Below are 24129 nucleotides of genomic sequence, written 5' to 3' on the forward strand. Positions count from 1 at the left end.
AAAACTGCAGCTGACAGTTATAGACAGACGTAGATATGTCATCACTGCTGAGATAACCTAACGTTTATTTTTGTTTTGTTTGTGTTTTTGCCGAAACGAATGGGAACGTTGCTTGTAGTTTAATTCATTTACATTTGAATAATGTTTGCCGAACAAGCATTCGAACTAATTAAAGAGTTGGAAAGAAATTCGGAAAACCTGCCTCCATTCAACGTAAGAAACCCGTTAAAATGTTTATGTGTTTACCTAAATTTTTGCACGTATCCAAGAGAATGTTAGGGACTTTTGATAGAGATTTTACGTGACACTTCCCAAGACTTCCAATTACTTACCTTTGTATGAACCTTTTACACAATTTTTCATTTTAAAAAGTGACCAAAACGTTTCGTATTGTGTTCAATGGTACTGTTATCTTTTTGGCGCCGGCATAAACGGTGTCTTTCATTCGAATGTTCCTACTTGTCAGTGGAGCCGACTTGTATTTATGAATAGTGGTGTCAACTCGAAACGTTTCATTAATCGTGTTGTAAAAGAACTGGTGCTCAGGATCAACCAGCCTTCGAGAAGTGGTGCCCAAGTCTAACTTGTCCTTAAAAGTCGGCGACCGGGCCTGCCATTTGTTCTCAGTTGGACGAATAATCCAGTTCCGATAAAGTGACCTAAACCTTTTCTTTTCCAGGATGAAATAGTGCGAAAAGTGCTGGAGGAAATCAACGCAATTTTCGAAGAAAATCGTCGAGATGCGTAAGTGAAGCTTAACGGTCCCATGCGTTCAACATCCCTAACGTACATTCTGTTTTGTCCATCCCACAGCAATACAGTGAATGAAACCGGCGACCGTACCTTAATTCCATTGTTGATGTTTCGCGATGCCAGTCTCTACCGTAATAAACGATGCGTTCTGGCCTATTTGTACAGTCGACTGCAACGGATCAAGGAAATGCGATGGCAGTTCGGCGTTGCGATTCCGAATGAAATTAAGACTGCGCTATGCGAACCGGAAATCCAATGGTTTAACGCTTATTCACAGAATCTCGGCACGTATATGCGATCCATCGGCGAAGGGATCGGCATCAATTTGACCGACAATGTGGGACCACCGAAATCGTTGTATGTTGAGGTGAGATGTGTCACCGATTATGGGAAATACGAGCTGGAGAATGGCGACGTAATATTACTGAAGGAGAACAGTCAGCACTATTTGCCGCGCGTGGAATGCGAACCATTGATTAGGCAGGGAATATTACAGCACATGGGGTGATGGTTTATTGGTTGAAAACAATAAAAAAAAATATTTTTTACATTTTGAATCACAAATATTTTAACAATTTCTCGTCGAAAAGATCTCTGTGTGATGGCAGTAGAAAACGTCTCATTCCTGTCGATCGGTGATAATTCGTCAAAAAATTTTTGTCCAAACAAAATTTCGGATTAACTTACCTTTGAGCAGATAATGGAAGCATTTGTCTTGAAAGACATTAAATAGCACAGCAATCAGATTGTCGGCCAATTTCTCTTTATTATATTCGGCTAACGCTTTGCACAGCAACGTATATTTGGATGGCGACAGTGTTGATTTCAGCTGTAATGATCACGATTTTATAATTAAAAAAAAAATCTTATTTTCACCTGCTGCTCAAGTAATGTCGAAAATATTGCGTATTGGAGCTGGTCGATGACACAATCGAACCGCTCCATGTCGCTAATGGCAAAGTGTACGAACCAGTTTCATAAGATCTTTCAAATTTTCCGGAGCGGACGGTTCAATGTCGGCTTTAACATTTGGTGTAATGTCAGGCTTAATGCCAGATACACTATCCGACAGCGATGATTCATTTGATGTCTGACTATCGTTGGCGACAATTTTAAATTTTCGCTTTTTTGCCAACGTTCCTGAACGTTCTGGCGATGCATCGTAGTCCGCCGATGTTGTACGCTCTCGTTTGTGTACGGTCACCAGTCCCTGGATCGGTTCATTGCTCGAGCAATTGAAGTTTATTGTCTGGTGAGAGAAATTTTTCAATTTGTTTACGGTCATGCAACGGGTTGGTCTTCATAGTCTCACCTTGACTTGGTTGTTTAGACCACTGAAGAATCGGTTTGGTTCGGACGACACACTTTTTTCCACTTTTACAGGAGTGACTTGATTGTAGATTTTCGCCTCAAAACTGTACACTGAATTGGCTTTTGACACCTCGTCCGGTTCCTCCTTCTTAATTTTGACTGGCTGTTTGTATGTCACAGTTTGTTGTGTGTTAAAAAACGAGGACGATGATTGAGATTGGAAGGCACTTGAGGTATTCGACGAATTATCAATATCAGAAGGTAGCAGAGGCAGCAGTTGTGGTCTTGGCAGCTGTAATCGGTTTATTTACACATTTGAAATGACCAAATAGGGGCGACACTTACAGTTCGTTCAGCATTTCGGAAAAAGCGTGAAACTTCTGCAATCAATGGACCAAAAGAACTGGGCTGTGGTGCATTCAAATGACCCTGAAGCCATGACGATAACTGGGACTTTTGTCGTGGTTGATTAAAACGTTGGTCACATAGAAGTATTGCACCGTAATCGTTTCTGTGCCGAATGACACGACCAATGGCTTGGTTCACAGCGCGTGTTGCTTCTAGGAAATACCACTCATCACCCGACAACATCTAGAGAATTTAAGTCCTTCAATTAATGATACGACGGAGGCGACTCCACCGACAGTGGCGAACTTGTGACCCAACACATACCTCATTCTGTCTCGTTCGATTCTCTTGCAAGTATTTTTTCTTCAAAATTACTCGAGGATCTTTAAACGGTGGGAATGGCAATCCGGTAATTATCACCGCTCTTCCATTCATGTCAGCAAAATCCAATCCTTCCGACACCTTTCCCCGACACACTGCTAAGAAAATGGCTCCTTTGCACGTTTGATCGTTGATCTTAGCGTAGTAATCCTTCATCGTCTGTACGAAGGCTTCTTTGGTTTGAGGTTCCACAAAAATCGCCTTTATCCGTTGAATTTGAGCCCATATACCACTTGCCTGCCATGAATCTCGGCACTTGTTCAACAGTGCGTACGATGTGAAAAATATCAGCAAACCATTCGGAATGACCGGACAGAAGGACAGTATTGTCCGTCCCAATGAACTGATGTACTTTGGATTATTGCTGGAAGTGAGGAAAGGTAACGGACTGAACCGAGTTTTGGGCAATAGGTTTTCAGACTCACCGATTGTCAAAGTTCGACAATAGGGGCTCCTTATCAGGCCCATGTGAAACCACTTTAACGCATACTTGTGAGCTCGTCACAATGTGTGGATTCTCCAGTCGAACTGAAACCGGAATTCCAAGTTCACTTATCAGAGGCTTTAGTGGAGCTAACGTTCCGCTGGTCAAAATAATACTGCGCACATTTCGTGTAAGCAATTGTTGCATTCTAAAAAATCATAAAAAATCAACGCTCCGGTCATTCGCACTATCGTTTTTGTAAAACAAATCGATGGCTGTAACTTACCCGAAATTCGGACTGAAGCACCAGAAGCTGACAATCTTTGCCGATTTATTCATGAGAGACATTGCCTTCGGTTGAATCCAGCCGTCACGAACATTGGATGTCGGTTTCGGTTTCTGCGCTTCTATGTTAACGTGAACCTTGAAACATCTCTTCACGTTCTGCTTGTACTCTTCGGTGGTGCCCGAGAAGACAATGTTCAACATATCCTGAAGTTTTTGCAGGCCAGCTCCGCGACGGAAGAAGGCATTTTTGTCGGCAATATTTGTGAGGAATGCAACAAGACTATCCAACAGTGCAACTTTGGCATGAACATTTCCGGGTGTTATCTGAAATTATCCGAATTGGATCAGTGTCAGGGAATCAGCAACGACTACGCCGATAATGTTTACATTTGCTTGTTCCAGCAAGTCGAATATGTATGAGCCCTCAAACGTTGCCCCTTCATCTTCTTTTGTATTCTTCAAAGTGATTGCATCGACAGCCTTTTCCAGACTTAGTAGATCTTCTTTCAGAATGGCTAGGTCATCGATTGTAAAGTCCTTTTTATCTTCCGTCTCAATTTCCAAGCCTTCAGACATACTTTTCATGAGCTAAAACAATTAGACGTTCCCATTACTCATAGAGCGCCGCTGCTTATGATGTCTCGATACTAACATGGGTAACATCATCGATACAAACAGCAATCTCTGACGATGCCATTTGAATGGAAACAGAATCTTCGCAAATTTTTTCCATGTTGTGCGCCTCATCCAGTATCACTATTGTGTTATGCAGTTCCACCTTATTCGCTTTGCGGGCCATCGGATCGATCAGATAATTGTAGGGCATGAATATAATGTCGGCATTCTCAATCATCTCCTTCGACATGAAGTACGGACAGCACTTGTTTTTCTGGCCAGCACTAACCAAATCTTCGATATCTAAGACCCTTGCTTCGCGGAACTCCGGTCTATCTTTTGTCGATTCAACTTTGTGATAGAACGAACATGTTCGGGTAGTTAGCTTCAATTTGCACATGTGAATCTGTAATGAGGGAATGGAATGGATTCAATTCTCAACATCGGTCGTCTGTGACAGAACTCCTCACACCTTTGTGGCATTGTTTGTCTCCTTCACGACATCAGGATGAATGCACAATTGTTCTCGGGAACCAATTATTGCCGCTTTCATAGTATTGTAACTGGTTCTCTTCAATTCTTGCATAGCTTGAGCTAACTGTGAATGGGTTCGCGATGCGTATATCACTTTGGGTACCATTAGGGAAGGATTTTTGCAATTCATATCCATAAAGTCAGCATAGCTCGCAGCCGCCATTGGCATATCTTTCAAGTGATTTAAATGTTCATTGGTCATCTTGGACTGAATTTCCAATGAAACCTGCGGAGAATTTTTGTTGACATAAAGTCAAAATCGGTGTTTTCACGGTCAGAAAATTGTTTTGTGAATTGTCATGCGAAAACAGTGGCTCATTTCCATTTTTCGCTTAAATGCCAAACAAATTACCTGCGCCTTTTTCTGTGTAATCCATCCCAATGTTGAACATAACAGGCTTAACGTTTTACCGGTACCAGTTGGTGATTCCAGTACACCGTGTGTGGAATTATTTAAACACTCAATTACTTTGGCCATATAATCCCGTTGCAATTGATATGGCTCGAATGGAAAATTAACGGACGTACCGGAAATGTTGTATTCCGGCATGATTACAAGGTCCTTTTTTCCTCTTCAATATTTACAGAAATTCTTCAAATATTTCCGACGACAGTTTCACAATCACAATATCTTAGATTTTACGCGCTCAGTCGATTTTTGACATTACCAAAATGTAGGTATCTTCCATATCGACATTGTATAAGGTTTTCAAAAATAAGAGGGAAATGAAATTTTTTGTACGAAATAATGATGTTTGTATAGTAGAGGACAAAAATGGAGATCATGCTGTCTTCCACATTTTTTACATTTGGTAAAAAGTAGATTTGAAGAATGACTTGGCCAAACCTATGTCAAAATAGCACTGCAACCCGGGCTTTGCCCGGGATATATTCACAATCTTAACCACACTGACATAATACATTCAAGTGACATACCAAGCACACCAACACTACCAACAGCACTGACACTCCTGAGACCATGCTGAGACTCAAAACATCACTGACACTCGTAACCATACTGATATTCCCAACGAAAATGTTTTCAGCATACTGAAACTCCTACAATTTCACACCTAATCACAATGACAAACCTAGTCGCACTGGCAATCCAATTATAATCAATCCAAACAAACAATGCCATTTTCCTTACACCTGAGAGTTTGAGCCAATGTTTCTGATGATAGTTTGTGCCGTACTCTAACTCTTACGATCAAACACTGAGAGATCGTTCATAAAGTATGTCACGCTTGCGGAAGAGATGCAAGATATGGATAAAAGTGTGACAGAAATAAATGCAAATAGTTGTCGTGCGAGACATATACTTTATGAATGATCCCTGAGAAGAATAGTACAGGACATATTTATCGCAGTCAACATTAGTTGAATAGCATATAAGAGTAGCGAATTGAACATTGACAGCTGACTAGTAAGTGAAATATAATGGCTGTTAAACTGTTTTTAGTCTATCTGGTCTGGTCTGGTATTTATAGTATTTCAATAAACGTGAAATTCTCACATTTGTTTTCTTTAGGTCTTTTTCCTTTAGAAAAATAGTTATTTATGCATCAGGTTGACAATCGACATCTAGTGCGATAAAATACAAGCATACGATTTGTGTTTAATCTACGCACTACAAGAATAAGTTACAATAACAGATTTTTTAACGATCAAAAAGCCTGCGGCCTTGTTTCATAATTACACATCTAGAGCCTAATAAATTACTTTGCACTCGATGTCATAAATAACTAGTATGCAACTCGATGCAAAGTACTTTATTAGGCCCACAATGTGTATATTCAAGCCGTAAGTGCGGTCAAAATTCAGTCTTTCTAACGCAGCGTTATTTTCATACAAGGGAGCGTTAGAAGCGTTGAAATGTATTTTCTCGCGTCATAATTACACATCTAGAGCCTAATAAAGCACTTTGCATAAATTACTATTATGATGCTGATGCCAATCCTTTATCGTAGTGCGATAAAATACGTTCATACGACATTGCACACAGGCGGCGTAAGTTACAAATATCAACTGAATTGCATAAATGTTTATTTTGTCGAATTGGACACAGATGCACAATATTTATTACTTCGTTTGTAGGTTTGTTCCTAGGCAATACGAATTGTCAAATTACTGTCAAATTTCATCCATAGAGACATAACCTCATCAACATTTGTATATGTAAAATCACGTAGGTTATGTTGCTGTGGATGAAATCGTTGCCGTTCGGGTTGTGAAAGTTCGGGTTTACAGTTATTTGGAACAAACCGGTTGAAAGACTAGACATGTTGTGCAAATGACATACAAGTCAAAATGACGTACAAGTCAACTTTTGCTTTCAAGCTCGCCTGAAGGCAGGCCCGTAGCTAGGACCAAATCTGAGAGGGGGCTCAAGCCCAATACAAAAAGTTAATTTTTTATGCAATGTAATTTGAAGAGCGCAGGCGATTTTTTCTAGAAGAAAATTTGAAGCCATTTATCCAACAGGTTTTACAATCACCTTTGTTGATGACACATACATATTTTAGGTGTTTATATTATCCAGCCGTAGAGGTCGTTAAGTATTTCATCGACAAAAAAGAAACATTATAAATGTTGCAAACATTCAATGGTGTTAAATTATTGAAAAAAATTCATTAAGGAAATAAATATTCGCGAGCGGAGCGAGCGAGAAAATTTGGCAATTTTCTACTTTTAAAAAATTGTTTTTCTCACTTGATAATCCGGCATTGAGTGGAGTTAAAGTCAGTATCTACCTTTTAGAAAATGTTCTTTAATTTTCTTTAGGTTCCCAAAACTTTCCCGAAAAATACCGAAAATTTTAGAAAATTTAAAAAAAAATATAAAGATTGATAATCGCTGTAGTTGCAGCAATGTAGTTCTGTCAACCTAAATGTTAAGTCAAGGCACCTAAACAGTAGTTACCTTTTAGAGTATCAAATGCTAATTGTCTTTTTTCAGGTAACTTCTAAAAATTCGTAGACTGCTGAGAAGTTAGCAAGACAAATTTAAGTTTCATAGCCAGACTGTCTAAGTTCAAATTTGGTGCTTGCTATGCCGATCTTACTACTGAAGAAAACTTCGGAAAACTTTTATTCGCAAAAGTTGCCCTCACTTTTCAAAATCATACTCATGAATTACGAGACTTCTTCCGCCGACTTCTTTGTGACTGTAACTGATCTGAATAAGTTTGGGATATAGAAATAATTTTTTCGTTCCTCGGACGAATTGAATTTCAATTGTCAAAAACAAGACTCGATCATTTTATTTTGCTTTTACCTTACTATTCGTACCACGGACTTTTTTTAGCGCATTCGATTCCAAACTTTTCCAAGACTTTTAGTCCTAGGTACGAAATGCACTATTATTTTATACAAAATATTTAGAAGTTTATACGTTGCTGTTGCAACAGTATACGTTACATGAACAATTTCATAATTTCAAATTTTGGCAATTTAAGTTTGTACATACCAACTCTAATTGTTGATCTTAATGCTTGATTTCCACTCACGCCGTTTAGCTAAAACACGCCTCTTTTTAATTGTTTAAAGAGTAAACGAAAAGTAAACGGTACGTAAACGGAGTAAGTAAAAATCAAGGCTAAGCATTAGTCCTAGATTCGAGTTTTATTATTTTCAAAAAAGCTGGAAAAAAATATGAAATCGTCAAATTGGAATTTACTCTACCGCACTTTAATTCGAGTTTTCATTTGTTTCAATGTTTCTTTTTGACTCTACACTAGTTGCCACTCAAGGCAATTATGAATTGAAATTAATTTTTTTGTAAGTTAAAATTTAAAAGGTAACCAAGATTACTGAGGTTACGAAAGAGAAAAAGAGAAAATTTCTATATCTTTTACATCCTATCCGGAGACTGTTAGCATCTTTACACAACTTTATCATTTTTATCCATTGCCAGGGTGGGCTCAGAGGTAGTCCAGAGGGGGCTCAGCCCCCACTAGTCCCCCCGTAGCTACGGGCCTGCCTGAAGGGTTGGCTTCTAGAGAATCAATACTGATATTTCTGTGACATTTGACTGGGATAGTTTCGATGAGTTTTTTATTGGATGCTGGATTTTTGGTGCGTGAGGGATGCCTCTGCCTCCTGCTCCCCCACGGCAATGCCTCCTAGGCTTGCTCCAGCTTGTCTTCCCAGTCCTTTCTGATTTATTATCGTATTAAATTTTTCATTTAATTCTATATTTTTGATTTCCATGCTTTATTTCAAGTAAATTTTTTCATCGTTATTTTTAGGCCAGCTATTGTAAATTGCAGGTCAAGTTTCATGCTATATTTCAAGGACTATTTTTTTATATAATTTTAATTGGTTACTCCTTTAAAGTGTCTCACAGTGGAGAACCGCAATGCGATTTGTTATACTAATTTCATGATGTAGAAATGTTTGAATAAATAAATAAATAAATAAATAAATAACTTATAAGTTGGAAGTTATAAGTCATATTATCATACAAGAAGTTCTAGAAGGTTACTTGTAATTTCCAGCTTATAAATTAAGCTCAGAGCTCAGCTCATTACACATTTGTTGTCGTCGTTGGCAATATCAGATGACTAGCCGTTTATCACCATCAACACGGAAAACATCTATTATGTAATTATGTTCATGTGAATAATCAACTATTTAGATACATCAAATCAGTGTATAATCTCGAATCTCGTATACGCGCCAGCAAGTAATAAAATCGAGTGTTATCAATTTACATTATGTTTTAATGGACATTTCGCTACACAAACACTTGGATTTTATCAACTCTGTTCAATTTCAATACTATTTTGCAAAAGCATCAATGCCAATATTCACAAATCATTTCTACCGTGAGCGTGTACTCTATTCGCTGTACAGTAACAGAAAATCGTAGAAATACGTTATATTTAATTCAGCACACTATATCCGTTGTGCATTACAGCAAAAACATTTTTAGTTTTCACTTGGTCTCTTGATTGCAGGCATTACCTTACCGTAACAAATTGTAGAAAATTGAATATGGTGTTTGGTACTGTTCGATGATGTGCGATGTGGCCACTACAAGATATGTTACGCTTCCTATGTAATCAAGGAAAAATTAACACAAACAAATAAATACCGGGAAAGCTTATGAATGAATTTTCTTTAAAGACTTTCTAAAGACTATTCTTCTTGGGTGCTTCAGGTCGCTTGACCGACTGAATTTTACAATTATTGTAGTCTTAGCTTTATTACGAAGGTTTACTGCCAATAAATGTGAGTCTACTAGAAAGCTCCGAAAAGATGGCATATTTCTTGCCTACCTCTTAATAAATTAAACTCGTGTGCAAGGTTCACATCCGTTAAAACATTCTCCTTCATAAATAATGACAAGCTCTGAGTAATACGGTCCCTTATATTGCAAAATGCATGTTAAAAAATTGAAGTACAAGATTTGAAATAAACCGTTTAAAAATACTTGATCGATGGAAGTAATAGACCTGATAATAATACTGGTGAAATGCTTGCCGTCTGTAACAGGTTAAGAATACAATTTCACGCAAAAAATTGTCTTAGATCCCAGATTACTAGTCCAATAAAAATCCAATCTTTAAACGTTACCACAAGAATTAACAGGTCGGAACCACCAGAAAACATTTAATGTAACGTAAATCAGTGCTTAAGCCTACCTTCAAAACTCACTTTTCTGAACTAAGACCGAGTGAAGTTATAAGACAATATTTTCATATCTACGATTTTGGAATCTTCTGATAATTACTCAAATAATCATGTTATCAAAAAAACAAACAAAAAATCTTTTGAGAAGTACTTCAAGATTATTAGACCAGAAATTCAGAATTTCATTACTCTACCGATTAGCAATATTTCTTGAAATCCGTTGCGAATTACTCAAGTTAACGTATTATCAAGGAATTTACAACCAACCAACGCAAAAATTTCGTGGTAACAAGGAACAAATTTTGTGTTTTACAATTACTCCAATATCACTACTCCAATATTGCCCATCTAGGAACTTAACCTCATGATTTTCATTCTCAGTCGATCAAAACCAAAATTTTGAAAATCTAACTTTCAGTCAAGGGAATAAGTAAATGCACTGTTTGAGTCCATTTAAACTAATGTCCGGATGAAAATCATATTTGCTCACGACACAACGGGAACATTAAGTAAATATGTCAAATAATTTTCTTAATTTTATCGTTGTTGGACTAGTTCAAGTTAATTCATGGCGAGGTAACACGTGAAAATCCACTTGCCAATAAATTAAATATATGATTGAAGTTTTTGATTTCGTCTGGCTCATATAATTATTGATTTAATAATTGATTTCGAGAACCTTTTATGTCATTACCGTGGCTGAAAATTAAATTTATTCGATTGAATATCCAGCAATGTTGCAAGCGTCGCTAATACATTTGCCTAATGTAGAACCATGCATGTCGCTCTTGTTCTAGTAATTTTACTATCCCTAATTGGTGGTGAATAACAAAGAAATGCAAGTCGTTTCTTCCTGCTGGACTGAGTCATAGATGCAAATCAATTCATTGTCACGGATGGACTCACACCCCAAACCGTGTTAGGAGTGACGGATACTCTCGCTGTCACATATCTATCCCTGACTCTCAACAATGTACATCTCATGAATGTCTACTAAACATCGTTACTTTCCACCAGTTCAAATTAGGCTTGGAACCTGTAAATGTAACCAAGTGACAGATTTGATAATTATTTTCAAAGTACGAACGCTAACTTTCATCGAAGCGAGCTGCGATACGGAGACTTAATTAGAAATACCATAGCCGGAAACTTCTGGTCTTTTAAAGACGTCTTCTACCTTATGAATGCAAGTTTCGCTGAGGTCAAGCACGACCATAAAACCGTTAAGCGCTGAAAAATGGAATTGATGTGCTAAAAAATATGTAAAATGAGACGCTTGTTTCCAGCAGAAGAGTTCAATAAAAAAATAGTTGGTTCTGTCAGCTTGACCAGCTCCGACTTTTCTCAGAAAATGGAACAGTTTACCGAACAGTCTGCGAGACGGAAAACTTCTACCACTTCTTATTACACATTTATCGTAATAAGCTCTCACGTGAAAAATCACCTGAAATGATAACAATTCATATGTAGATTAAAACTAATGATTGAATGTTACATTTCGTGTGCTACCTAATGAATAATTATTGTACCAACATGTAGTTATTACTATTTTTAATAATTAATTTCGAGAGCCCTTTATGTCAGTACCGTGAGTTTGTTTCGATCTACACAATCGATATGGGCGCTCGAAAAATGAAAGTTTCAAAGGTGTCTAACCTATAATGTCATGGTCTCAAATAAAATGTTCTTTGGGCCGTATACAAACACCAGCTTTTGAGACTTTGACAAAGTGTTGTATTGCTTTGAGACTTTTATTTTCACCCACGATATGTGGGCAACATTACTGAAATGACGTATCTCCGATATCTCAGGAACTACTGAGCCACGACGACAGAGTAAAGTTAACCGCTTTATTTTACTCTGCCGTGACTGAGCCGATTTTGACAAACGTTATTTCTCTGAAAGGTAGTAAAATTGAAAAGAATGTGACCAAAGATGCTAACTGAAACTTATGTCGGGCTCAAAATTCATTAGAATTTGGAGCTCGACAGAAATTTCAGTTATCAACTTGACAAAACTGGACAAAACTTTGGACAAAATCTTCCGAACTGTATGACTGATCTAGATTGATAACCAAAGCACTGCTACTAGCACGAACATAGGAAATATTCGGAGGCTGATGAAATCACAGTAGGCACTGCGTTTCTGTTATACTTGACTTGTTTTCGTTGTATGAGTTAAAACATACAATACAAACAATCCTAAGCGCTAGCTCGCATCACTAAAGCCTCCAAATTTGACACCTGTCAATTCAGTGTTCGTGCTAGTAGCAGAGCTGTGATCTAACGTAATTCATTGACTTTAACTCATTGAACTTTAACTTCTTCGGGGACATCCAAATTCCATCAAACGAGGAGAGGGGATTTCTAAAAAAAGGAAAACTGACGAAGTAATTGGGGTTTGTCCTAGTGAAGGTGTCCCACTTTTGTAATATAGAAATTGAGGTTTCATATTTTTAAAGTGATTTCTAAGTTCTAAGAGAAATGTTGCGTTGAAAAGTCTGATTGCTGCGTACAGCTCCTTCCTTCTCCTTCCTCCTTTTAATGGAGAGCGTGATTTCTTACCTAGAAATTAGCTGTGTAGAAATGAAGAACTTCCGTTGGTAGAGTATAAAAATTTCATTACCAGTTCATCGGGCGAACTATTTAAGAAATGATATTATGTTGCCACAAATGATAGAGCTAATGTAAACAGTAAATAAACAATCAATCGGCTCGTAAATTGTACCAACGCCTGTGTACGAATGCAGAAATAAATGCTGAGTATTTTTAGTGAGCTCAAACTATCGGACAATTAAATGGAATTCGTTGTTATTCTATTAGTCTTACTACCTGTAATTTATGGTGAATCCCAAGAAATGGAAGTCATAAGGCAACTCACGAATCATTTTCACTTTGACCACCATTTTTTCCTACTGGACACAGATGTAGATGTAAATCAAATCATCAGCACAGACGAGCTTACGCCCCAAACTGTTTATGTTTGGAGAGGACTTGAGGACGATGCTGAACTTGAACTAACGAGCAAAAATTGTTTTATGATTGTTGCTTCTCAGACAATCGAATTCAAACACACCATCAACCTACTTAAAGTAGTTAAAGCAATGCAAATCCGCCAGAAACAAATGAAAGTTGGAATATTCTTTGCGCGGAAATTCCCCAGTGAAGATTTGCTGAAGTTGTTCGAATGGTGTATAGACAACCAGGTTACAGATACTTTTGCTGCCACCTATTTAACCGATGACTCTAAACGTTGTACTTCTCAGGAGTGTCTACTCAACGTTTTTACTTTCCACCCTTACAAAGCAGTTTCGGAACCTGTAAATGTGACCAATAGTGACAAATTTGATGATTATTTTCAAAGGACTGACCCTAATTTTCATCAAAGAGCGCTGCATTACGGAGGTTCCATTGAAGATAACCTGGAAGGAAACGTATGGCTCACTGTGTTTGAACTAATGAATGCCAGTTTTGTTGAAGTCGACCACAGTAATAAATCCACTCAGGAAGCTTTGAGAAGTGGCGTCGATGTGCTCAAATATATGTACGTACCAAGAAATCACAACAGCCTGGATGTTTATCCTGTAAGGACGAAAGAGTACGTAATCCTTGTGCCGGAATCATTGCCATATTCGGATTTTTTATCCTATCTGAAAAATGGAACGTCCGCAGATCTTTTGTTTTATTCAATTTTGTCAACGATTGGATCTATAGCAGTACTTAGTGTTCTACGGTACACCAAACAAAAACGAATTTTAATTCTACAAAGTGCGGCAGATGTTTTTAATCTTTCACTCAATGACAACGGATACATAAAATACCAACAACTCTCCCGTGCCGAAATTTTTGTCGTTGTTCCACTGACATTCGTTGGATTTGTTGTCGTAAATGGAATTCTTTCCGAATTAACGCGTCATTTCACTCGTCCTGTGGCTCAGCCCCAAATGAATACAGCGGAAGATATTTACCGTTCCAAACTTCCAGTTCTTACACATAGTCCCCCGTGGAAAAGAGAAATCGTGGAACTACTTTCAAAGGAAGCGAAATATAGTGACTGGGATGAGCGAGTCATTGTGGACGAAAACGGAGTTCAAAAATGCATCGAACGTTTTGATCGAACGAGGGCGGTTTTTGTTAGATCAGACGTGGCAGCTTTTTTGCTAAGAACTCAGAAAGGTCTGAACATAGAGGGCTATCATCAGCCGCCCATTGAGTTTTCAAAATTTTTGTTTACATTCGTGGTTCACCGAAAATTTCTGTTCTTTGAACGGTTAAACGACATCATTCAACAATTCAAAAGTGCTGGCCTGTACGATCTTTGGACGCGACGAGATTATGCAGCACGGGAAAATCTTATTTTAAGATCTAACTTGGCAAGCTTACAGCATAAAGGAGCGGAGTCTGTTAAACTTATTGAATTTCCCATGTTAATTGTTTACGGTTGGTTTGCTGGATTCGTTGTGTTTATTCTAGAAATAATTTGGAGAAAACTGAAAGCGAACTGAATTGAATTGTTTTAAGCATCTCGCTAAATAGAACATAGTGCACAGCTAAAGCTTCGGGAGCATTTGTTGTGAAAAATGTTGTGTTGACCTCGGGTTCGGCATGGTTCATTTCCATTTACATTGCCTTATCGCGTAAAGCGTTGTACTTACGTGGTTCCAAGTTGTTATTTGACAAGTGAGGAATACATCCCTCACCTTCGGGTCGGGCTGAAACACCCCACTTATCAAATACACAACTTGGAGCCTCGGAAGTAATATACTATTACTGCAGTTTTACTTCTCCAGGTGAACAGTTAACGATTTCAAATGTGCAGTGAGAGTAAAGCCATGAGAAACTGATGTTCTGTTGACAAACTGTCTGATAAACAGTTAGTGGGTGGAAATACCTATTTTCGCCACTTTTATTTAGACTGGGCAGAAAGTAGAAATTTTCACCCCCGAACTGTAACCGTTGTGTTTGTTTCTAAAAATGTTATAAGAAATGTTGCAATTGACGTTTTTGTTTCGTGGAGAAAAAGACACCATCGGAAGTAAAATTTACGATGTCTTTATTGATAAAAATGTTGTATTTAACTCGGCGATAAACGTAAACGTAGGCACACATTGACTTAAGGGCATATTTTTTTGAATTGGAACTTAAGAGTCTCGGCAATTCTCCGCTATCAAAATTTTTTCTCCGCCAATAACGGATTTGTTCCACAGTTTTTCCGGCTCTTTCCATCCCCGAAAGTTTTGGATGTCCTCCCACATAACTCGACGGTTCGCTGATGGTAAATTTTCAAAATCTGTAAAATCGTCTATCAGCGGACGCCTGAGTTTCTATGGTTAACGAATAAAACTTGCTGGAGACGATAGAACGTGAAAAACTATGGAGCAAATCCGTTATTGGCGGAGAAAAAATTTTGATAGCGGAGATCGCCGTAGAAAATGGGTTTGAAAATGCAGACCTCCGCCAATTGCAATAGTTTTGTATGACCAGTTACCTCAGATCAAATTTTTAACACTTTGAGGCAATAGAGAAAGGACCAGTCTAATGCCTGAAACTACGATTTTTTCTTGAAACTAGAGTTTTCAGTCTTAAAAATTGTAACGCAACAGACTGTTATTGGCGGAATCTGCCCTAAACGCGTTTTCAGTGTGGTTATCAAATCAAAACATATACTCCCTGCGTAGTTACGATTTTATTTTACCTCTAAAAGTGAAGGTAGAACCTAATTTTGACTTTACAGAACTAGTATTTCTCGAGTTATTTAAGTTTTAGTTTTTGATGACAGCACTGAAAAAACGTTCCGTAATTTATGATGGATGAATATCAGTTGCAGTGACCGTCGTTAAGCAATAGTGATGGCAAAATAATATACTGTTCGATTTAACTAATCATAATTCTTTATTTTTCCTTTTATATGTATAATATATAAGTACCATTATCTCTTGTTCTATTACAATAAACATAAACGATTTTTCTTTTTCTTCTTTTTTTATTGTGTAATATACAATATATAATTTAAATATATAATTTTAATAAATATCTATATATAACTTTTAATTGTTTTTTATTTTTTTAATGTTTGTTTCTTTTTCTTCTCTTTTTTATCATCATCCAATGTGGCTTGTGTTTTCAATAGATGAATTTCATTTATTCTATTCATTCAATATTATCAAATTGTCCATTTTTTTTATTTTTTTCATTATTTTATAATCCATCTTTGTTTTAATTCATTTAAATAATTATTTTTTTCCTTTACAGCTTTCAATAGCTTTTCATTTAAATTTCTTTATCTAAAATTTTAAATTAGATTTTCTTTTATTGTTTGTTTATATTTCATAATTTTTTTTTTATTTTTCCTCGAATGTATTTCTCATTCTTATTTATTTATTTTCAACTCTTTTTTGTATTAATGTAAGATGGTTTCTTGTTAGGAATTAATTTTTGTTTTATTTTTTTATTGTATCCCCCTACATAATTGTGCATTTAATATACAGATGATCGCCATCTCATTTTTTTTTTGTTTAGTATATTTCTGTGTAAATTTATTTACATTTTTATGCTTTTATTGTATTCTTCTTCTTCATTCATAGTATAAGTTATAGTGTAAGTTTTCCGAAGTGTTCTATAATAGCCTATAATAAATAGAGTAATTTGTTAATTCATTTATTTATTTATTTTTTTAAATATTTCCTTTCTTTCTCATTTATTTCGGCTGTCTGTGTCGTACTGATGTAACGGTTTTGAAACAGGATTTGTGTTATTTTGGATTCTATATTCTTCTCTGGTGTGTAAATATATTGTGATGCATAAATTGATATGAATAAATTGGTTCTATTCAAAAATGTGTTACAAAAATAAATTTACGAACGTATTTCGTTTTAAAATGAAAAAAAAAAAATGATGTGTACTCAGCGTAAATATATACGTTGCAATTAGTTTCTGTCCCGAATTAAAAAATTCTTCATTTCTGTTTGATAAATTCCAATGATATATACATCAGGATTGTTTCTCTTTTCTTGTCGATGCATAGGCATGGCGATTGTAGATTTGATAATCAGGTATCGATAATTTTGGTGTCGTTATACTAATCGTTATCAATTGGTTCACAAATCCATAAAATTCACAATTAAATGAGCGAACATAAAGATGATCAACTAAAACACCAACAATGGGCTAGCAGTTATAGCAGCAAAATAGAAAACTACTTTTTGAAATTGTGACGTTTTCATAACTTAGAAAATTTTATTTCATCGATATCGATATCAAAGTATGCCTAGCAGTCTAATGATAGGTCGATGAAAAAAATAATAATTAAATTTGACATTGTTTCCATTATACAAGTTTGCTTTTTCCAAAGTTTCTGAAAGAACCTTGGCTTTTTCCTCGAAACAATAAGTTTGTTCAAGGCCATATACGAATTGTCAAATTTCATTTCAAATTTCATTCCTATGAAAACCGTTCTTTATTGATGAAATAGATCAAATAGGTCAGATCTTATTCAATGAGGCCACGATTGTTGGATCTTCTCTCTAATCATCAGCGATTGGAGGCAACAACGTGAAAAAAAGATCTTTTGAGAGACCCTTGTCTCACAGAGAGTCGAGTGTAACAGTATTGTCCAACAATATTTGTAGCAATGTAACTATAAATATAATGGAAAACTGTCGTCAAATTTAAATCAGATTTCTATCGACATTATCCATTCATTCACATTCGGTAGGTACTTTTAGCTAAACATATATAGGATTTGTATTTACATGCACTAAAGTAAATAGGACTGAGATGACGAAAAATCAACTGGTATGATATGATGTTGGGTGGCTATAATTTCGCAAAATCGCAGGAAATGTGGTGGGCGTTTCGGGCTGAAGTCAATGAGTATAAGATCGACTCATTGCTTTGATTGGAGAAAGTTGAGGAAACTTTTTTTTATAGCCGATTAAGAGTGAGACATAAATTCAGTAACTGATGGATACATACTTATAAATGGCTGTGATGTGTAATGTTTTACATTAGAAAAGGGGATTTCATTATATTAAAAGCTTTGACATTGATATTGGCGAATACGTTGGTCGTGGTTTGGAATTTTTTTCATTTTCATTTTCTTTTTTTCGTTTTGTAAATTTAGATGGGTGCAATATGTGACTTCTTTATATTTACAATTTTTAATTAATAATTTTTTTTTTCATAAGCTCAAAAGCGTTTTCGGTAGGTATATAGGTGTTCGTAAATAGGCTAGGTCTAGGACTAATCTTTTTTTTTCTTCTCTCTTAAGTTTCTAAAATTAAAAACCAAATTACAATTGCAACATTAGCCATGAAACGAAAGCGGAAGACGACACTGACAGCAGGTTCAGTGTTTGGTTTTTATTATTTTTAAAGAAAGAATTGAAATGATGATGTTACATTCTTTCACTTATATACACAACAAGGAACAACTCATAAAATAAAAACAGTGTGATCAACCAAGTCAAACATTCTGTGATTAATTTTTACATAGAAGCTCGGCATCGTTTGTTAGATGGAAATCATATATTTAACGTGGGTTACATTGCAAACACATTTCACCAACATCGCTGTTGGTCGTGCAATAATTCAATTAGCATTCTAAAATCATAAATTTAAAAAAAATATTTTTCATTTATTTAAAATTTGTACACAACAACAATAATATTACCATTGGCGAACGTGAATTTAATTCTTTTTTTATTGTCCAGCAGAATAATAAGAGTGGTAACTACGGAAACAATTTTATGTTTTTTTCCTTTTAAGTTGAATGGAAACGCTCGATATTTAACTAAATTCAATAGCCTAATGTCTTAGGGCACATGATTGACGACTTTCCGTTACAAATGATATTCGATTCGTCAAAATCAAATTTGAAATCAGTTGTAAAACCTATGTTTACGCAGAACTAAAATGAAACGAAATGATGAAAAATTCGACAGTCGCATTGGATATCACTTGTTCGCTCAGTGTGGCTAGTCCGGGCCTGCGTGACTGTCAATTGGCTTGACTTAGAAATTTCCGTTTAGGATTGGGGAAGATTTTTAAAGGGATGTGAGCATCGAATTTTTTCAAATGGACCATTTCTCCTGAAATCGTCGATATCCATGCTGTTGAAGCAGTAACTATTTTTGGGAAGCATTTTCCTATATTTCATCCAATTTTCTACAAATTTCTCCGAAATTAGTGAAATTTCAAGAATAAGAAAATGTCCCTGGTACATTTGTTTCGGTAAAGTAATACGGTCTTTTAAACCTTCAGCAGTCGGTTTCACGAATGGAGTCCGCTCAGAATGTATGGATACCGCTAACGTTACAGTGAACATCTTAAAGTTGAAATATTTGTTTAAAGATTAAGAGTATGGGAAATATAAAATATGTGTCTCTCTTCATGCGTGCCATTAGGATCTGATGACTATCAACCTATGTGAGTCAACTGTTGATTAAAAATATTTTTTTAGCAATTCGTTATAGTCCACAGGGAAATATAATCTATTGGATCCACATGCAATTTGTCGACTAATAAATAACCGAACCATATCAAATAATATCGTTAAATTATTTATGTGGGCCTAGAGTCGATAAGGGTGAATATACAGTTCATGAAAAATGCTTGAAAAGTGTAAATTAAACTACAGTCGATAGTTATTCGCATCTTTGAAGATAAACTGTAACGTTCCATTAAATTAGAAAAAAAAACGAATTCCGTGGATTTTTTTAACTTCCCTTTGGAGCGAATCTTATTGGCGACATGGCGTCGCGTCGGAATTTCGTTCTATTTATAGTTATGGCTACCGTTTGAATGATGTTACATGTTTCAGGTATTTTTCACGAACTGTTATCTTAACCGACTAACTGGCGCACGCGTACATTTGTTTACTGCGCAAACGACTGTTGTGTGGATTGAAACTTCCGGCGAATATAATGTGTAAACATAAACGCAGCTAAGATCTGATATTAAAGCGCCACAGACACACACATAATCAAATTATAAAAAAAAATATTTTGTCATACTCCCACGCACTGGGAACAGGTATGATTTTCTTCTGTATAAGACATCTAAAAATGTTTTCCCTTTTTTTTTTGTAATTTTTAAACATTTTCTTTACACATATGTAACGAACTCGGTAATTTATAAATTCAGCTACACATTTATGAATAATTTATAAATTTTTTGGTTTTCTTTTTGCTTTTATGTTTTGTTTTGGTTTTTTAATATGAATGTTGAGTGTTGGTATTGTGATGGAAATTAGTGGATATGGACAGGATTTTAAGTTTTTCTTTTTTTTCTACTTCCCTTTTCACCGTTGTTAAATAAATTCTATTTTTAATAATTTTTCTTCTCATTTTTTATATACAAAACCTAATTTTATTTTTAATATTATCTATATGGATCATAGAGAATATATATTATAGTTATAGACAAATGTGTTGCAAAGCTATACTTATATTGATCCAATGTACAGTTTTTTTTTCTTCTTATTATGTATTGTGTGTGTATGTATGTGTGTGTTTAATTGTGTAATTGTTTTATGATTACTTACAGATATAAATAATTTAGCATTTTATCTGCAACACATTTTCCAAACACTTTTCTTTTATACTTTTTTTGACTTTGAAACCACAGATATATTTTAACGAGTTTTCATTTTGTTGTTTATTTTATTTAATATTTTATGTATTTTTCATTAATAATTTTATCAATATTATTCTTTAGCAATTTATTTAAGTACTTAAAAAAATAATTATTTGTTTTTGATATAATTTTTTTTTTTGTGTTTTCTTCTTTTTATTTTCATCATTTTTTTTAAACAAATTTCTTCTTTATTGTACTAAAGCATATGTGATGTCCTTTTGGAAATAAATTCATTTTTAAAAATTTCTGCTATTTTTTGAAAGAGAAAAATAGTGTAACCATTACAAGCCTATTCTTTATATTTTTGTATATAGATGATGATAGAAAGGGGGTAAAAACAGCTGATCTTTCAGGTATGTTCCGAAACATATTTTTGTATACAGTGAGAGCATACCACAACGACAACATACAACCATTTCACTTTCATACTCAAACTTAATTGCAGGTAATGATCACCTGGGGAAGAAAAGTCAAAAAATGCATCTGTTGTGAGAATTTTGTTTATTCGAGGTGAAGCCTCTCTTCTCCTCTCTTCCCCTAGGATGGTGTAAGTCATTTTACTTGTAAAGTATTTCTTCTGTTACAGTTCGTGCTTAAAGTATGCACACAACCTTGGGATATAATTAAAGACTCTCAGTCAGACAGTTCGAGGTAATGAAATTTCGGAATGAATTTGTTTCAGCTGTTTTTCAACTGATCCATATACAATCAAAACTGTTTATATTTGTTTGTACGTTTGGTTGAAGCTGCTACACGCACGAGCGTGGTTGTGGTAAAACCGTAGACAGACGTATAAACTGTGGATCAGATGAAGCAAATTCATGCTGAAATTTGACTGTCTCTGACTGTACGTTTTAGAAAGTCAAAAATTTTGGTTCTATGTACAATGTTCGGCTTTTTACGAACAAAATTAAATCTTTTTTGAACAAATTATTTAATTTGTTATTAGCATGTCTTGACATGATAATCATCTTTTTGAGTACGAAAGTGAAATTGTTGTGTTCCATGATAAACCGTTTGTGTAACAAAATATGTTCCCAGCATCAGCCCAAAAAACTCATAGAAAATATCATTCTGAATGGTTTTCCATTTGTTATTTGTCAGGTTTTTTAGTTTCTTCTTTTCGGGACATGTATTATGCGATACGAATTGAATTCTGATATAAATTGGTTGATATTGTGCAACATGAAATGTGATTAGATCATTCATTGACAATTGTACGCAGTTTCTTCATCTTTTTGTTAAATATAATCCAGATACTCACCACCTTTTACCGTTCAAGAAATAGCAATACAGTGCACGTTATTTTACCTTTTAGGCAGACAGTAAGTTGTCAATTAATTCAATTTTAGAGTGTTCATTAAATACTGTTTATGGAGTGCAAAAAAGTTATTCATACCATCCGGAGATAAATGCATGTCACTCGATTGTGACAATACACACCGTGTGTCTAAAAAAGCATTTATCACCGAGTTGCATTGTTGATCTACTTTTTGTCACTGAATTGAGACAAATAAAAATATCAAAAGGGCTCAAGATCACTTTAAAAAAACGTTGCTCCTAACTGTTGCTAAATGGAAAACTTGTGCGTTAGGAATAGTTGTTTGTTCGAAACGTTTTTCGAATTGGAGAAAATGACTATTTCCCGCCTGGGTTGTAAAAAAAAGACTTTTTATAATATTAGATGTAGTAGTTAAGTCCCACACGTAAGTCGTAGTCCGTCGTTATTTTCGTTTTTTTTTTTGCAGTGACGAGGAAGATATCAATTCCAATCGGTAAAGTATGGTGAATATCGAGATATTTCTTGTTGCTTTTTACAGTTTGTACATTTAAAGTTAATAGGTGCATTCTCGTCAGAGCTTATCAGGACTGATTTTAACTCTTCCATAAACTGGAAAAAGCAGCCCTTCTACGATAAAATTATCTAGATAGGTTTACCGCTGAGAGTTAAAATCAGCGCCGATGAAGTCTGGCGGAAATTGAACAATTATTTATTGATAACCCGGAAACGAATAGATAGCACGAAATAATTTGTCATTAGCATTTATTAGCGAGATATTTGTGTTTTGTTTTTTAATGAAATAAACAGGAAACCAGTGTCAACGGTTTGTTAATTTATGTGTGCATTTACTTACAGTGTTATTTGTGCATCCAACAACTGAAATGCGTCACATTTCCTAATCGCAGATATCACTGAAATGTGCATTTTTGTCGAAATTTCATATTATATTTACATTCCTCTGCCTGCACCGAAAACCGTGTTTTTCATCAATCAAGCACTCCTTTCGGCGCTCTCAAAATTTAAAATATAATACGTAACTCGCTTCGAATCAACGAACTTCACGCAAAACTCAACTTATCATCTTTTCTGCACTAATTACGTAAATATCTATTTCCCGCACGATTTCATTCGACGGTGTGGTAGACTATTTCATTATTCGAACGAATTTCGATTGTTCGTCGAATTGATTTATTGAGTTATTTGGTTGTTTGTCTAGATCAGTTGTCCTGTGAAAAAACGGTTGTACCTTGATATCCGAAATTTCCTTAAGGCTGGTGCTGAAAAAATCCTGTCTATTCCTGTCTTGGTACAAAAACTTGAATGAATTTAATATTTTTTCCCATTTCTTTTCAAATTGTTTCACTCATGAAACAATGTTCTTAAATAAACTACAGCTGCTTCTCTACCAAATGTCCATTTAATTCCGTTTGAAAACCGAACGCTGCTTTCCTGTTTATTTCACTCGTCATTAATATTCATTTTCTTTTTTAACCTCGTGAAAGAATTCAATTTCCGAAGTGATTTTAAGAGTTTTTCCTATTTAATGTTTAGAATTCGCAAAATTGCAACATCAACTAAATTAAATATTATAATAATACACAATCGTAGTTTTGGTTAAAAGTTTTTTTTTCTTTTCTTTGACCTTGTTATTAATTTTAGAGTTGGTTTTTTTATTAATCCTTGCTTCAAGAGTATTAACTGGTTTTTTTTTACTTCATTTTTATATTTTTAAAAAACAAAATCATAAGAAATTTTCATGTTTTTAATCTCAACTTAGTTGAAATGTTAAATATCACATTTTTGTTAATTATAAAATTCATAGAGAATAAAATGCAGATGTCCTGAACCACATTTAGGTTTGGAAAATCAGCTATATTTTGTAATTAGTAACCGCTTTCCCTTCAGAGCTCTTTCTCTAAATATT

The 24129-nt window shown here is 35.2% G+C and overlaps 2 protein-coding genes across 2 annotated transcripts; one reads left to right on the forward strand and one right to left on the reverse strand.

The window, feature by feature from the left end:
* Positions 1–1285, forward strand: LOC119067315 (DNA replication complex GINS protein PSF1-like). Its single transcript, XM_037170225.1, has 3 exons — positions 1–213; positions 680–744; positions 814–1285. Exons 1-3 carry the CDS (start codon positions 142–144, stop codon positions 1259–1261), a joined length of 585 nt encoding a protein of 194 aa, XP_037026120.1. The 5' UTR covers positions 1–141; the 3' UTR covers positions 1262–1285.
* On the reverse strand, positions 1242–5307 carry LOC119067291 (regulator of telomere elongation helicase 1 homolog). Its single transcript, XM_037170181.1, has 12 exons — positions 5007–5307; positions 4593–4880; positions 4158–4526; positions 3893–4093; positions 3504–3829; positions 3219–3425; positions 2737–3157; positions 2410–2655; positions 2066–2356; positions 1724–2002; positions 1441–1582; positions 1242–1378 (listed from the first exon to the last, which is right to left on the reverse strand). Exons 1-12 carry the CDS (start codon positions 5202–5204, stop codon positions 1311–1313), a joined length of 3036 nt encoding a protein of 1011 aa, XP_037026076.1. The 5' UTR covers positions 5205–5307; the 3' UTR covers positions 1242–1310.
* Positions 5308–24129: the final 18822 nt, after the last annotated feature.

This window comes from Bradysia coprophila, assembly GCF_014529535.1.
Source record: "Bradysia coprophila strain Holo2 chromosome X unlocalized genomic scaffold, BU_Bcop_v1 contig_12, whole genome shotgun sequence".
In the NCBI taxonomy this organism is placed as follows: domain Eukaryota; kingdom Metazoa; phylum Arthropoda; class Insecta; order Diptera; family Sciaridae; genus Bradysia; species Bradysia coprophila.